At 44.7% G+C, this 11,677-nt stretch overlaps 1 protein-coding gene across 3 annotated transcripts in view; it reads left to right on the top strand.

The window, feature by feature from the left end:
• PELP1 (proline, glutamate and leucine rich protein 1) overlaps positions 1–11,677 on the top strand; it is a 47,340-nt gene that overhangs the window by 22,522 nt on the left and 13,141 nt on the right. Inside the window, exons 1-2 of one of the 3 annotated variants that reach the window (XM_043476537.1) lie at positions 2,981–3,274; positions 11,567–11,631. In XM_043476537.1, coding sequence (XP_043332472.1) covers positions 3,026–3,274; positions 11,567–11,631 — 314 coding nt within the window. In that variant the 5' untranslated portion in view covers positions 2,981–3,025. Of the gene's footprint in view, positions 1–2,980; positions 3,275–11,566; positions 11,632–11,677 lie in introns of those variants that run through there. The other 2 variants (XM_043476526.1, XM_043476547.1) reach the window with 2 other exon arrangements.

Below are 11,677 nucleotides of genomic sequence, written 5' to 3'. Positions count from 1 at the left end.
TACAACCATCTCATCCTCTGTTGTTCCCTTCTCCTCCCACCTTCAATCTTTCCCAGCATCAGGGTCTTTTTAAATGAGTCAGCTCTTCACATCAGGTGGCCAAAGTGTTGCAGTTTCAGCTCCAACATCAGTCCTTCCAATGAATATTCAGGACTGATTTCCTTTAGGACTGACTGGTTGGATCTCCTTGCAGTCCAAGGGACTCTCAAGAGTCTTCTCCAACACCACAGTTCAAAAGCATCAATTCTTCGGTGCTCAGCTTTCTTCACAGTCCAACTCTCACATCCATACATGACCACTGGAAAAACCATAGCCTTGACTAGATGGACCTTTGTTGGCAAAGTAATGTCTCCGCTTTTTAATGCGCTATCTACGTTGGTCATAACTTTTCTCCCAAGGAGTAAGCATCTTTTTCATGGCTGCAGTCACCATCTGCAGTGATTTTGAAGTCCCAAAAAAATAAAGCCTGCCACTGTTTACACGGTTGCTCCATCTATTTGCCATGAAGTGGTGGGACCAGATGCCATGATCTTTGTTTTCTGAATGTTGAGCTTTAAGCCAACTTTTTCACTCTCCTCTTTCACTTTCATCAAGAGGCTCTTTAGTTCTTCTTCACTTTCTGCCATAAGGGTGGTGGTATCTGCATATCTGAGGTTATGGATATTTCTCCCGGCAATCTTAATTCCAGCTTGTGCTTCATCCAGCCCAGCGTTTCTCATGATGTACTCTGCATATAAGTTAAATAAGCAGGGTGACAATATACAGCCTTGATGTACTCCTTTCCTATTTGGAACCAGTCTGTTGTTCCATGTCCAGTTCTAACTGTTGCTTCCTGACCTGCATACAGATTTCTCAAGAGGCAGGTCAGGTGGTCTGGTATTCCCATCTCTTTCAGAATTTTCCACAGTTTATTGTGATCCACAATAAACTTTGGCTTTGGCATAGTCAATAAAGCAGAAATAGATGTTTTTCTGGAACTCTCTTGCTTTTTCAATGATCCAGTGGAAGTTGGAGATTTGATCTCTGGTTCCTCCGCCTTTTCTAAAACCAGCTTGAACATCTGGAAGTTCACGTTTCACATATTGTTGAAACCTGGCTTGGAGAATTTTGAGCATTACTTTACTAGTGTGTGAGATGAGCGCAACTGTGAGGTAGTTTGAGCATTCTCTGGCATTGCCTTTCTTTGGGATTGGAATGAAAACTGACCTTTTCCAGTCCTGTGGCCACTGCTGAGTTTTCCAAATTTGCTGGCATTTAGAGTGCAGCATTTTCACAGCATCATCTTTTACGATTTGAAATAGCTCAACTGGAATTCCATCACCTCCACTAGCTTTGTTTGTAATGATGCTTCCTAAGGCCCACTTGACTTCACATTCCAGGATGTCTGACTCTAGGTGAGTGATCACACCTTCATGATTATCTGGGTTGTGAAGATCTTTTTTGTACAGTTCTTCTGTGCATTCTTGCCACCTCTTCTTAATATCTTCTGCTTCTGTTAAGTCCATACCATTTCTGTCCTTTATTGAGCTCATCTTTGCATGAAATGTTCCCTTTAGAAAGATATTAAAGAAGGCCAGAAAGAATGAAAGAGATACACCATATTATGGTGGTGGGGAAAACCATCATTTTATAAAGACATCATTTCTCCTCATATTGTCTGTAAGTTTAATGCCATATCAAAATAGCAATGGGACTTTTTTGGAAGGGAACTGAATTTTAAACATAATCAAAAGAATCAGCTTTCAAGTATAGTCAGGAAAATTCTGAAAAACTGGAGTAGAGAGGGCATTTGTCCTACCAGAGTGTTTATTACTTATGATAATTAAAATAGTGTTATGGGTGCAATCATAATAAATGTAGCAGTGAAACAGAATAGTGTCCAGATACAGACCCATGTTGGAGGCTTTCTCTGTGGCTCAGGGGTAAAGAATCCGCCTGCAGTGCAGGGACTCAGGTTGGATCCTTGGGTGGGGAAGATCCCCTGGAGGAGACCATGGCAGGAGAACACTCCAGTGTTCTTGCTGGGAAAATCCCATGGACAGAGGAGCCTGGCTGGCTGTGGTCCCTGGGGTCACAAAGAGTGGACACGACTGGAAGGACGGAAGTGACTGAGCACGCACGCACAGACTAACGTGGTGTTACTTCAAGTCCATGGAGAACTAATGGCAGATTCACTAGATAGAGTAGGGACAATGGGCTATCCATTTGGGGGGAAAAGTTATATACTTTGCATAAAGTGAAGTCGCTCAGTCATGTCCGCCTCTTTGTGACCCCATAGACTGTAGTCTACCAGGCTCCTCCCATGGGATTTTCCAGGCAAGAGTACTGGAGTGGGTTGCTATTTCCTTCTCCAGAGGATCTTCCCCACCCAGGGATAGAACCGTGGTCTCCCGCATTGTAGGCAGCCGCTTTACCGTCTGAGCCATACCTTAAAGTAAATTCTAAGCAGCTTAAGACCTAAATGCACGGAATTAAACTATTTATTTTAAAATAAACTCTGTATTTATGTGTTTGTGCGTAGGCTAATATTAGGAAAGTATGCCCATTACTGGGGTAAGTACTTAGGTGGGAGTTCCTTTTTTTTTTCTTTTAACTTTATGCCCTCTTTGTTGTTTGAATTTGTTTTTCAAGGCGAGTGTATTGTATCATTTTTCTCGTTGTAAATGTAGTTAACAATGTCTATGATTTCAGACAAGGAGACTAGTTCCTTAGGTAGCAGTGATGTCTGCATGGAAAGTGTCCAGAAGCTCTGTTACATTAAAGGTTAGCTTTTGGATTCTGGCGCCTTTAGTCCTGACCACGTGTTCTTTAAGCCCCACGGGCCCGCCCCCAGCCGGTCCTCGACCCGGTCCTTCCGTCCGGCCTTGAGTCCCAGCACTTCCACGCCGCGCATGCTCACTCACAGCAGGCGCGCGGAGTCCAATGCGCAGGACCAGGGCCCCCTCCTCACGACCCCTCCCCTCGAAGCATCCGTCGCGGTGTGTTTGCGTCATCGCGCCACGCCACCACTAGAGCCCGGTTGAAGATGGCGGCAGCCGTTCTCAGCGGGCCCTCTGCGGGCTCCGCGGCTGGGGTTCCCGGCGGGACCGGGGGTCTCTCGGCGGTGGGCTCAGGTCCCCGTCTCCGCCTGATGCTGCTGGAGAGCGTGTCGGGGTTGCTGCAGCCGCGAACGGGGTCCGCCGTTGCTCCCGTGCATCCCCCAGCCCGCTCGGCCCCACATTTGCCGGGGCTCATGTGCTTATTGCGGCTACATGGGACGGTGGGCGGGGCCCAGGTGAGTCTGTAGCCCGCCGGCCCTGTTGGTAGGTTGGCTCAGTTTGTTTTGCGCCGGGGTCTTATTGCCCTGTAGCTGCATGCAGTCGGGGGTAGAGGGAAGGAGAGCTGGGGTCAGAAGGCGGATCCGGGTATCTGGACGAGATTCACGCACTTCTTTATCAACCGTAAGTAGAAGAAACTCAGGGAAGAGGAAGGACCTCATTTTCTCTGTTGCTAGGCTATCGGTAGACGCTCATGAATGGGTTCGATTCCAGGCCCTCTTACTTACTAGATGTAGGATCTTTAGCTTCTTTTTCCTTCGGCAGTGTCTGTTTTGGGGATTGTTTCGACTGAGTGAATGAATGTATTCAGCAAATATTTACTGAGCTCTTACTGAGGGCCACATTCTGGGCCCTCCAGTTATGGATGCAATGGCGATGAACAAAATGTTATGAAACACTGTGAGAATTGTATAGTGGTATACAATAATTCCATACAATTGTATAGAATTGTATAACCCTCTAATCTAATCTGGAACACTGAGAGATTTTTCTGAGGTCCCAGAGTTTAAGCTGAGATCCGCAAGGATGAGTAGGGGGTTTGGTAGGGGAGGAAAATGGGAGGCAGTTCGGTCAGCGTAAAGCTTCCGTGGGAAGGTCCCCTGGTAGGAACTGAAAAGAAGGGCGTGGTGCTTGGGGTTTGGAGATGGAGAGGAAGAGAGTGGGTGCGATGAGGTGGGTAGGCTGTGGACAGGTCATGCAGCACTTTGTAGACTAGCTTAGAAGGGTCCTTTGGATTGTACAGAGTAGAATCTAACATCCATTCAGCCCTGTAAGCTTGAAACCCAGATGTCATTCTAGACACTTTCGTCTTGCTCACACACCTCTTTATGCAGTCTGTTTCCTTTTGATTTTATCCTTTATGTAGCATTCAGAGCTGTCCACTCCTTTCCATATCTTTCCCATTGGCCCTCATACTGGCTTGATCCCCCATTATCTGACCGAGATACTAATAAGACATAACTGTCTAACCTATGATAGGTTCACCTTTAATATTATCTGCTGTGCTTCATCTTTCTCCCACTTACCCGCCCCCAAATTCTACCCATTCTTTAAGACCCAGGTACGAGGTCTTCCTTGTCTCACCTTTGTTACTCGGACTTTCCCCGCTCTATGCTTCCTTCCAGGAAGAGTGTTGTCACAACCTGCTGGGTGTTTCAATAATCTTTGAAAGAAGAATAATCTAGCCCCAAATTTATCATTGATGACCTCATTTATTTATATTAACATTAGTCTTCTTTGAGGGTGACAGGACTGTGCCTCTGGTAGCTCAGCCCAGTGATTCATGTGGTTCCTAAGTGTTTCTGAAATATTATCGTCTCTTCTGCCTGTAAATGTGTGATTTCCTTCATCATCTCTTTCAAGTCTTCCCCTTCTCCCTCAGGGTGAGCTACATGAACTTAATGTCTTGCTTATATTCTTTTAAGTGTCTGAAGTCTAGAAACATTGATTTTTAATTGAAGTGTATTTGATGTACAATGTATCAGTTTATGCCTTACAGCAGAGTGACTCAGTTATATATCCATTCTTTTTTATATTCTTTTCCATTATGATTTATCCTAGAATGTTGAATATGGTTTCCCGTGCTACACAGTAGGACCTTACTGTCTGTCCAGCCTGAGTGTAATAGTTTGCATCTACTAGTCCCAAACTCCCAGCCCATCCCTTCCCTGCCCCCCGTTCCCTTAGAAGTATTTTGAGTAAAGAAGCTAAGGGTGTTGTGGGACACCCCTTTATTATTGCCTGTATTATATTTGGGGGTATATTTTGCCCAACTTGAATGTTTTTCTACTTGTGTTTGTTATATTGCATTCTCAGTACCGGGAACCATGTGGTGGGTTTCCTTCACGTCCCTGTAGATTTTCATTCAACGGACATTTACTGTCTGTTATGTAGCTACTTATCCAGGTAGATAAGTAAGACACTGTTGTTTTCCTTGGAGAGTTTCTAGTTGAGATGAGAGTTGAGGGTAAGTAAATAGGCCTGGAGCTTGAGAGAAAGAGATCCATTGATTGACACATCCGTCTAAGCTTAAATCACCAACTTTGCTTTCCCATAGGTACTGTAAACTTAGTAGTTCCAAAATGGAACTAACCTTAGAACAGTTCACAATTTCTGGCTTGCGTCCTAGCAACTGGTCTCCTAACTGGTCTTGCTCTCAGTCTTGCTTTTTTAATCCATTTCCCACAGCTGGTCCTGTTTCTTACCTCTTAAAATTCTTAAGCACCTGGACTTTCCTGACTCCGCCTTTGCACTTACTGTCCTCTGCTTGGAAACCCTCCCTGAGCTGCTTCTCCATTCCCCACCCCACCCCCAACCCCCCACATCTTTTCAACTCAGTGTTTGTCACTGCCTTTAGGAAACCTTTCCAAACTACCTATGATTGGCTACTCTGTTACACCATAGTGAAATTATATATTCATTTTTCATATATACTTAGTACCCACACAAGTGGGCTTTGATTTGTTTTTGTGGTGTTTAAAAAAAAAACCAATTTATATCAACAGATGAATGGATAAAGAAGTTGTACATATGCACAATGGAGTATTACTCAGCCTTAAAAAGGAACACATTTCAGTCAATTCTAATGAGATGGATGAACCTAGAACCTATTACACAGAGTGAAGTAGGTCAGAAAGAGAAAAATATCATATTCTAACGCCTATATATGGAATCTAGAAAAATGGTACTGAAGAATTTATTTACAGGGCAGCAATGGAGAAACAAACATAGAGAATAGACTTATAGACATGGGGAGAGGGGAGGAGAGGGAGAGATATGGAAACTTACATTACCATATGTAAAATAGATAGCCAACGGGAGTTTGCTGTGTGGCTCAGGAAACTCAAACCAGGGCTCTGTATCAGCCTAGAGGCGTGGGGTGGGGAGGGAGGTTCACTCACTGTTACCTCTTCACTGTTTCACTTCCTTGTCAGCTCTTCTAATGAAGTTCAAAAGGGAGGGGATATATGTAATACCTATGGCTGATTGATGTTGAGGTTTGACAGAAAACGAAATTCTGTAAAGCAGTTATCCTTCAATTAAAAAACAAATTAATTTAAAAGACAATTTATGGAAAATTACAGGTGACATAAAAATAGAGAAAATAGTATTTTAAAAACTTAATTATTTTTGGCTTCACTGGGTCTTCTCTGGGTCTTTGTTACTGTGTTCGGGCTTTCTCTAGTTGCGAAAAGCAGGGACTACTCACTAGTTGTGATGAGCACGCTTCTCATTGCTCTGGCTTCTTTTATTGCGGAGCACGGGCTTTAGTAGTTGTGGCACATGGGCTTAGTTGCCCTGTGGCACGTCGGGGCATGTGAAATCAAACCCGTGTCCCTTGCATTGGCAGGCAGATTCTTAACCACTGGACCACTGTAGAAGTTCAAGAAAATTGTGTCTTGAACCACCCCTACCTTTGCTGTCTCTGTCACCCAGATCTAACAGCAAACATTTTGCTCATCTTGATTCATTCACTTTCCCGGCTCTGTCTCCAATCTCCCCTGCCCCCGGAGCATTTTAAAGCACATCCCACATCTCATTTCCCTTGTAATTGCACATACTTCGAAGGACAGAGTGTCTTGTTCCACCTTGTATCCCTAGGGCTTTGTATTGTCCCGTTCTCTAGCCACTAGCCAATGATCTTTTTAAAAATAGCGCCAAGATTACAGCATTCTCCTGCTTAAAACCATGCGGTTACTTATTGCACCAGGCCTTACATGTGTCACCGCTTCACCTCCTTTTGCACGACTCTTGGCCTGTCTTAACTGGACTCCAGCCACCCAGGCCGACCTTATTTCTGCAGCAGCTGAGGCGACGGCTCCTCACATCCCTCACCCTGCTGGGAATCTCCTGGGGAAGTGAACTGCGTGTTTAGGTCCCAGCTTCCCCGCCACCGTTTCAGAGGAGTCATTCCTGAGCACCCTGCTGAGCACTGAGCATACAGTGGTCCTTCTCATTTCCGTCATTTTCTGTCACATTGTTCTGTTTTGATTATTTTGTAGTGTTTATAACTATTTTAAATAAATTTATTATCTGCCGTGTTCTCTCTGCTCACCCTGTGTAAATTCCATTATACTTACTTCCTTGCCCTGCTCCCTTCGTTGTACTTGCTGACAACACCCCGACTGTTAAATCCAACTCTGCTCATTCGGTGCATGTACCTGCGCGGCTCATTGCAGCTGGAGAAAAGCACGTTTCCGGATTGGCTGGTCTCATTTTAAATTCAGGGCCATCGTCATCTCAAGTAGACTCTTGCTGTTGCCTAGCAGTCCTGTTATATTTCTTTCCTCTGCAACTTCTGATGACTTTTTTCCATCCTCACTGTTAGCTGATGACTTTGCTTCCTGTTTCACTGAGAAAAGAGGAACAGTGGGGTGGGAATTGGCATAGGTGCCACCACCACCACGTCTGCCAGTGTACTGATGTCTGTGCCCTGTGCTCTGGTGTCCCTACCGTTGTTAGGGGTGAGCTGGTTCATGCCCATACTAAGGCCGGGCCTCTGCTTGTACTTGACGTCTATCCCCTCTCCACTTAGGCAAGTTCACTTCTTCATCGTCAGCTTTTCCCTTTGTTAGGTTGTTTTCATCAGCATATAGCTCAAAACTGCTTTTAAAAAAGTGCCCCTCCAGCTCCTGCCCCATTTCTCTACTCTTTATGGCAAAACTCCTCAGAAGAGTAGTTTGCAATTGTACTTTCTCCCATTCTTTTTCTTTTTTTAAAAAAAAATTGCTTTGAAAATGACTTGAGATTTATAGAGAATTTGAAGGAATATACACTTCACCCAGATTCCTTTTAATGTCAACATTTTAAATGCATATTTTTTCTAGGACTGTAAAGGAGGAAGTTGGAGATTGGATGCCCTTCTATTTCCTTAAAAACAACATTCCCTTACCTGACCACATTCCATCGTGCAACTCAGAAAATCAGCGTTGATACAATCTTATTCCAGTTTTTTCAGTTGTGCTAAAAGTATCCTTTATAGTAAGAGAAATATTTCTTATGATGTTAACATTTAGAATTGTAGTTATTTTATAGGACGTCCCTCAGATTGGTTCATCTGCTGTTTGCTGGTGATTAAGTTCAGGTTGTACACTTTTACCAGGAATACTGCAGAAATGATGTGACATACCTGTTACATTTTATCAGGCAGCACATAATGTCTCTTTGTCCCATTACTGGTGGTGGTAACTTTGATCATGGGTTAAGGTGATAGTTGCCATGTATCTTCATTATGAAGTTACGATTTATTTCTGTGGAAAGATTGTACATTTTTCTGTCTTGTTACCCTTTCACCCACTTGTCCATTAAAGGTAGTTGGTCCCTGTTTACCCCCACCGAACACTTCTCTGCCCTTTACCCCTCAGTTCAGTTCAGTTCAGTCACTCAGTCGTGTCTATTTGCGACCCCATGAGTTGCAGCACGCCAGGCCTCCTTGTCCATCACCAACTCCTGGAGATTACTCAAACTTATGTCAATTGAGTCAGTGATGCCATCCAGCCATCTCATCCTCTGTCGTCCCCTTCTCCTCCTGCCCCCAATTCCCCCCACCATCAGGGTCTTTTCCAATGAGTCAACTCTTTGCATGAGGTGGCCAAAGTACTGGAGTTTCAGCTTCAGCATCAGTTTTTGCAATGAACACCCTGGACTGATCTCCTTTAGGATGGACTGGTTGGATCTCCTTGCAGTCCAAGGGACTCTCAAGAGTCTTCTCCAACACCACAGTTCAAAAGCATCATTCTTCGGTGCTCAGCTTTCTTCACAGTCCAACTCTCACATCCATACATGAATACTGGAAAAACCATAGCCTTAACTAGATGGACCTTTGTCGGCAAAGTAATGTCTCTGCTTTTTAATATGCTATCTAGGTTGGTCATAACTTTCCTTCCAAGGAGTAAGCGTCTTTTTATTTCATGGCTGCAGTCACCATCTGCAGTGATTTTGGAGCCCCCAAAAATAAAGTCTGACACTGTTTACACTGTTTCCCCATCTATTTCCCATGAAGTGATGGGACCAGATGCCATGATCTTAGTTTTTTGAACGTTGAGCTTTGAGCCAACTTTTTCACTCTCCTCTTTCACTTTCATCAAGAGACTCTTTAGTTCCTCTTCATTTTCTGCCATAAGGGTGGTGTCATCTGCATATCTGAGGTTTTATATTTCTCCCAGCAATCTTGATTCCAGCTTGTGCTTCTTTCAGCCCAGCGTTTCTCATGGTATACTCTGCACATAAGTAAGCAGGGTGACAATATACAGCCCTGACGTACTCCTTTTCCTGTTTGGAACCAGTTTGTTGTTCCATGTCCAGTTCTAACTGTTGCTTCCTGACCTGCATATAGGTTTCTCAAGAGGCAGGTCAGGTGGTCTGGTATTCCCATCTCTTTCAGAATTTTCCACAGTTTATTGTGATCCACACAGTCAAATGCTTTGGCATAGTCAATAAAGCAGAAATAGATGTTCTTCTGGAATTCTCTTGCTTTTTTCGATGGTCCAGCAGATAGGCAACTGCAAATCTACTTTTTTTTTTTTTTTCTATAGGTTTGTCTACTCTGACCATTTCATAGAAGTGAATCATAGAACATGTGGTTTTTGGGGTCTGACTTCTTTCCCTTAGCATAATGTTTTTAAGGTTCATTCCTGTCTCAGAACTTCATTCTTTTTTATGACCAAGTAATATTCCACCATGTGGATATGCTTCCTTTTGTTTATCCAGTCATGGTTGATGGACATTTGGGTTGTTTCTACTTTCTGGCTGTTACGTGTAATGCTGCTATGAATGTTCATGTACGAGTTCTTTTAAAAAATATATATATTTATTAATTTTTGGCTGTGCTAGGTGGTCTTTGCTGTGTGGGCTTTCTTTTTAGTTGCAGAAAGCAGGGGCTACTCTTGAGTTATGGTATGCAGGCTTCTCACTGCAGGGGCTTTTGTTGCGGAGCGCAGGCTCTAGGGTGGGTGGGCTTTGGTGGTTGCTGTTTCTGGGCTTTAGAACGCAGGCTCAATACTTGTGGCACATGGGCTTAGTTGCTCCGAGGCATGTGGGGTCTTCCCGGATCAGGGATTGAACCTGTGTCCCCTGCACTGGCAGGCGGTTTCTTGACCATTGACCCACCAGGGAAGCCCTGTGTACGAGTTCTGATGAGAACATATGTCTTCGTTTCTCTTGGGCATATACTTCGGAGTGGAATTGTTGTGTCATACGTAAAAGATGTTTAACCTTTGAGGAGCTGCTTGACTGTTTTCTGAAGTGGCTGCACCATTTTCTATACCCATCAGTGCCTGTGGGCGTATCAGTACATCTCGCTCTCAGCTTTCGTCTACTCGGGTGACCTCCTTGCGGAAGGCCTCAGGCCCGCCGCGTGAAGTGCTGTCCGCCTGCCCTCCTCCAAGCTCTCCTTTCCTTCCTCAGTCTGCTTGATTTTCCTCTTTCCACCCAACATGCTTTTTCTTATTTGGTCACTTGTTGATTTTCTGCGTCCTCTAAGTAGAATATAAGCTCACTAGCACCTCAAACAATGTCTCACATGAAGTAGGTAAATAAATGTTAAGTGAATCAACACTTCCCCTTCATGAGAACCAGGGACCTTATTTCTTTTACTCAGCTCTGGATTCCTTTATCTGACTCAGTGCATAAGATGTGTTTGTTGAGAGAATGAGTGAAGAGTACGGTTAGGAAGATAACAGGGCTGTCAAGAGGAGTCTGGCCCTTCAGAGGGTGGAGAGGTTACTTGTGGGGGACCTGAAGAGGGAACCTCTTTTCAGGGCTCCCAGAATGTGTCGGAAGGAGGTTCTCTCTGACTTGTTTGTGTGGGTATTAGCGGCTCGAAGGAAGCCAGACCAGGAGGAGGATATGGGGTGAAGGAGTAAGGGATCATGAGTTCCGTGTCCAGTCAGCACGCACTTAGGGATGCCCCTTTGTGCTCAGTGATGTCCCTGGGAGACAGAGGGGCAGGAGCCTGTCTTTGGAGTCTGGCCGCTGGGCTGTCAGACTGACTAGCCCTCTGTGTAGCCCTGATTTGCTGGGTGGGAAGTGGGAGGGCCAGATGAGATGTGACTTGAGGAAAGCCCATGGGACAGGCTGCTGTGTGTGCCCCCTACTGAAAATAGGGCAGAGGCTGAAGGCGTCGAGGGGAATGGTCTCTGGGCTTCACTGGAGGTATGACTTAGAACAGGCTGGAAAGGCTGGGGCAGCGACGGGCTTGGAGAAATCCTGTGTCTTTAGCATCCTGTTCCTGACTGTTTTCTTTCCTCCAGAACCTTTCTGCTGTTGGGGCGTTGGTGGGTCTCAGTAATGCTCGTCTCGGTTCTATCAAAACTCGGTAAGTCTCTAACCCTGTTTTTTCTCCAGGGGGGATGTTTCTTTAG

The sequence above is a fragment of the Cervus canadensis genome, chromosome 1 (assembly GCF_019320065.1).
Source record: "Cervus canadensis isolate Bull #8, Minnesota chromosome 1, ASM1932006v1, whole genome shotgun sequence".
In the NCBI taxonomy this organism is placed as follows: Eukaryota; Metazoa; Chordata; class Mammalia; order Artiodactyla; family Cervidae; genus Cervus; species Cervus canadensis.
Note: the sequence above shows the minus strand (reverse complement) of the source record. Positions and strands in the feature narration are given on the sequence as shown.